Source organism: Rhodnius prolixus, unplaced genomic scaffold (assembly GCF_049639745.1).
Source record: "Rhodnius prolixus isolate KJV_2025 unplaced genomic scaffold, Rpr scaffold_10, whole genome shotgun sequence".
NCBI lineage: Eukaryota > Metazoa > Arthropoda > Insecta > Hemiptera > Reduviidae > Rhodnius > Rhodnius prolixus.
In genome coordinates this window covers 12880409-12884707 of record NW_027411615.1, presented here as the reverse complement: position 1 = coordinate 12884707, position 4299 = coordinate 12880409, and the positions used below count along the sequence as shown (strand labels likewise).

Here is a 4299-nt window from a genome sequence, read left to right as displayed (position 1 = left end):
TACGTAACAGAGGTGTGGTAATTCACCATGATTAATTTATGAATGTTATCTTTTCTAGCCCCACCTTGTAGAATGCAGATAAACAAATAAACACTTTGATGTTCTTTTTGAATAAAAACCTTAATGAGAAAAATAAGTAGGACTTATAATTACATTTAAAATTAAATTAAGTTATTATTAAATTTAGTGTTCCTTAGCTTTGTAGCTTTTTACATAAAAAATGTTCCATTCTAAAATAATTTGTTCATCAATCAGTGCGTTAATACTAACTGTAATGATTTCGATTAGTTGGTGTCCTCAAGGTGCATTGGCGTTGGATTGCGGAAAAAATTCTAGTCATAATGTTTTTTTCGGACAGTTATCAGATCACGACTCGTAAGTAGAATTTATAAAAGATATTTAATTATAATGATGAATCTTTAATAAGAAATGCAAGTTCTGTTTCACAATATACAGTCCGTTGACCATTTTTTTTAAAATGGCATTACCTGAGGTTAAGACTTTTGTTGACCTAGATAATGATGGAACGGTACACGGATTATTGCTTACTAACAAGCCCAGAATGGAATGTTCAAATTTAATTAAAATATACTCGAAAACCAACATTTCTGAATTATTTATCTTTTCGCGACCGTCGTATGTGCCGGCTCTGCAGGATAATGGAAGACAATTTGGGCAAGATGGACTTGCTTTATACTAAAACCTCTCTAAGATCATAATCCCTTAAAATAGTAAGAAGTAATAGAATTTTAACTTTATTTCGACTTTATAACAATATTTTATATTGTAATTTATTTTTTCTTTTTGTTATTATAAAAAAATTATTCTACTTACTACTTATAAATTATTAAAAATCATTTCATAGTAAGTGACTCTGAATAAATCATGTAGAAATATTAGATGACGTGATGACATTTCCACTACGTTTGTTGTAAATAATAAATAGAGAAAATTAGAGGAGTTTTCAGTATTTTCAGTCAGGTAGTTTATCTGCAAATAAACAAAGCAAAAAACAAAACAAAAATCAATAGATCAAAGGTCAAATAATGGCCCTACAAAAAGTAGAGCAATTTCAAAATCAATGAGTTTAAAGTATAGAATTTATTTTCAAATTATACAGAAATTACTGGTGCGAATAGTATATTTATGTTTGTGTTATTTATCAATAGATGAAATATATTATATAATATGAGTATGTAGGTCTGGAGCAATTGAAGAGCTTGGTGCAAAAAGGAGTTATCTACAGTTTTTTAAATTTTTTAGTAGGGACAAAAAACTAAATATGCTTTAAGATGTATTCCTTATGTTGTGTCTGCTGTAAGGATTAGTTAATATATTGTCATGGGGTCATTTGGGGCTCAATTTGAACTTTCTAGGGCATTTTTTAAGCTTGCTATAAGCAAAAGTTATTTTGCAGCTAACTCTTTTTTGCAGCAAAATCATAATTTTCAATAAAATTTGGGTACATAGTACTTAAGACAACAGATTTCTTGTTTTTGAGCTTTTAAGTGGCATTTTGTCTTGTCGAAGCGAATGTTAGATATATTATTATGCCTGTCAAAAAGAAAAATAATAATATCTACCTAATATAAACATTAAATAAACCTAATAATTTTTTTTTCCAATGAATGTAAAGAATGTAAGGAATGTAAAAGAAAGTTATCTGCAGTAGAAAACTCATTTTTGCACCAAATCTAACCTAGGTTAGAAAATAAGTAATAATAAACTGAGTATAAGACTCGTTTATGCACCAAAAGATGTAGAATTGAACATACAATAGGGGGCGCCACTAGACACATTTTCTGAAAAAAATGTAGATAACTCCTTTTTGCACCAAGCACTTCAATTGCACTCAATCTGATCTCAGCATTTTTAATATCAAAGACTAACGTGGACATTTCTAAATATATACTTTCTCTGTTTGAATATATAAAACCGATTTTTCTATTATAAACATTATTTAATTAAGAAAGGGCTTTCAAAAATTGTTTTAGATTATTATTTTTTCTTTTTTTAATCTTTTATTGGAATTTACCACTGCAGCGGTTGTTGCAACAAGCAAATGTGGTAAAAAAATAAAAGAAAAGAAAATCATGAGTGGAGAAGGCACCCAGTGGTGCCACTCCAGTAACGTGCTTTGCTCTCACGATAAGAGAAGATCACGAGGCCATCTTCCCTTCAATCTCCTTAGAGGATTACCTGGTAATGTGGAGGAAGATAGGTGTTCTATGAGAAGGTTAAATTGAGCTCAGCTGTAGAGAAATGAATTAAAGTATTATTTTTCTCCACTTTTTAGTAAAGTAAAACAAAATTTTTACTTTTAATTTTTTTAAAGTTGCTCTTACGAGACTATCGTGTGAATTTAACCAGTATCATCAAATTTACTTGATGCAACATTTGTTGTAGTTGTAAATATGGCAAAGTGAAAAAAAAAAAAAAAAAAAAAAAAAAAATTAAAGGCATTTTTTGTTTTAGGCATTTTTAATTTTCTTATGTTTTCTTTATGCGCATATTTTATGCTTCTTTTAAAAGTTAATGGTCTTTAAAAATAAATTTTCCTTAATGAACCCAGTTTTTAAGACTTGTTCCAGGAATACCTTATAAGCCTGCTTAAAGCCAACTGGATAGTTCCAGCTATGCGCGCTTGGGGTTTCTAGTCCTTTTCTATCTCGGTGGTGCCCAATTTATATTTTTATAACATTATTCTAAGAGTTGCGGCCTTCCCATTCTATTTCCTATCTTTAGCGCCAAACCCTACCTTCTCCAGTGCAGCTGCCACGGCAAATATAGATAATACAAACAAATTGGTAACAATACTTACCTTTCTATTTTAAATTTTCACTCGAATTATTTACAAAATGTCAGATGACATTCTAACACAAATAAACATTCTGACGAAATATAAAATTGGAGCTTACAATGATTTTATCGATTTTAGGTAGATTATTCGCTTTAATACATGTATACCTTTGGGCCGAGGTGTGCGGTTAGGTGAAGGGTTAAGGAATCTTAACTAATCTATATCAACACTAACCCCATTTCTTTAAAATTTCCTACAAGCATGTAATAAATAAATGTTCCATGTTAATAAAATCTCCTAATGTTAAATAAGGCAAATATTTAAAAACTGTTGGTTTGAACTGAGGAAATATAAAAATATGTATTTTAGATATCTAAAATTATATATCTGAAATTTGACAGATCTCAAATATTTTCTCTAAGCAGTAGAAAAAGAAACTGGAAATTGTGCCTTCTTTTAGCCATTTAATACTAATAATAATAATAAATAATAAAAACCCTTAAAGTTGTTTAACCATTCACATCTGCATCTGTTCATCTGATGTTCAACGCTACGATTGAATATGTAAAAAATTCTTTGAAAAAATAGAAAACAGAGAAATCTATTTTAGGTTTGAAGAGGCAACAAATGTTTCCCCGATAAAAATAAGAAAATGTACTACTATTTTGAACTATACGGCTTAAATCTACTGCACATTGAATTCTTTTGGGAAATAACATTTTTAGAAACAATAGATTTTTTGTTTATACGTGAAATATTTGATCAAACAATTATAACAGAAATTATTTTTTCTTACTTCTTTGTTTAGGCCATAAGCTCTGTTAGGATATTTTAATTATATCTATAAAACAGTTTCAAATATGATGAATTTATTTATTTTTTTTTTAATTATTTTTCAGATTGCTTTACATGAACCATTTAAAGGTGGATAAAAAATGGTTAAGAATTGTGACCACAGACGTTAACTATCCTTCATTTAGGAATATTCAAGGTGTTATTCATTATATTGAAATCGTGGACCAGTTTACCGATGGAACTGGTGGCTGTGCTTATATCATGGATGGTGGAATTGGTGAACAAAAAGTTTCTATTTACATAAAATCAAAAAAAAGTTATGGCTTAGATTTTATTATAAGGATTTATGGAATACCTGTGTGAAAATTATTATTTATATACCAAATAAAATAAAGCCTATCTTGTATGAAATTGTATAAACATTTTACTGGACAAAAATTATGTTCTTTTTTCCTAAAACCATATTATAAATAATTCTTCCAAAGTGTGAAACAGTTCTTACAGTTTTCTAATAATGGTTCTAATAGTCCCTTGTTCTACTTAAACATAATTTTTATTGTAGATATAAAGAAGAACAGGTAGTAGAATATTACAGTTGCTGGTCTTTAGCTTAAGACTGGGTTGAATAAGTCCAACAGTAACCTCTGACACTTTGATCACGAGGATTTCTGGCAGCAAATTAACTTAAAGCTCACTCATGTCGC

The 4299-nt window shown here is 29.0% G+C and overlaps 1 protein-coding gene across 2 annotated transcripts; it reads left to right on the top strand.

Moving 5' to 3' along the window:
• Window positions 1–4006, top strand: LOC141457314 (probable salivary secreted peptide). 2 transcript variants are annotated; one of them, XM_074134084.1, is made up of 3 exons: window positions 1–136; window positions 289–375; window positions 3700–4006. In XM_074134084.1, the coding sequence occupies exons 1-3, from the start codon at window positions 99–101 to the stop codon at window positions 3956–3958; spliced, it is 384 nt and encodes a 127-aa protein (XP_073990185.1). In that variant the 5' UTR covers window positions 1–98; the 3' UTR covers window positions 3959–4006. The 2 variants fall into 2 exon arrangements, with proteins under 2 accessions (XP_073990185.1, XP_073990184.1); XM_074134083.1 differs by having other exon boundaries at window positions 73–375.
• Window positions 4007–4299: the final 293 nt, after the last annotated feature.

What these genes read in the sequence shown, in the direction of transcription:
- LOC141457314 (XM_074134083.1), top strand. Translation starts at nt 221, where the DNA reads ATGTTCCATTCTAAAATAATTTGTTCATCAATCAGTGCGTTAATACTA. An exon ending in CAGTTATCAGATCACGACTC is followed by an intron (nt 376 to 3,699) that starts GTAAGTAGAATT and finishes ATTATTTTTCAG; the next exon opens with ATTGCTTTACATGAACCATT.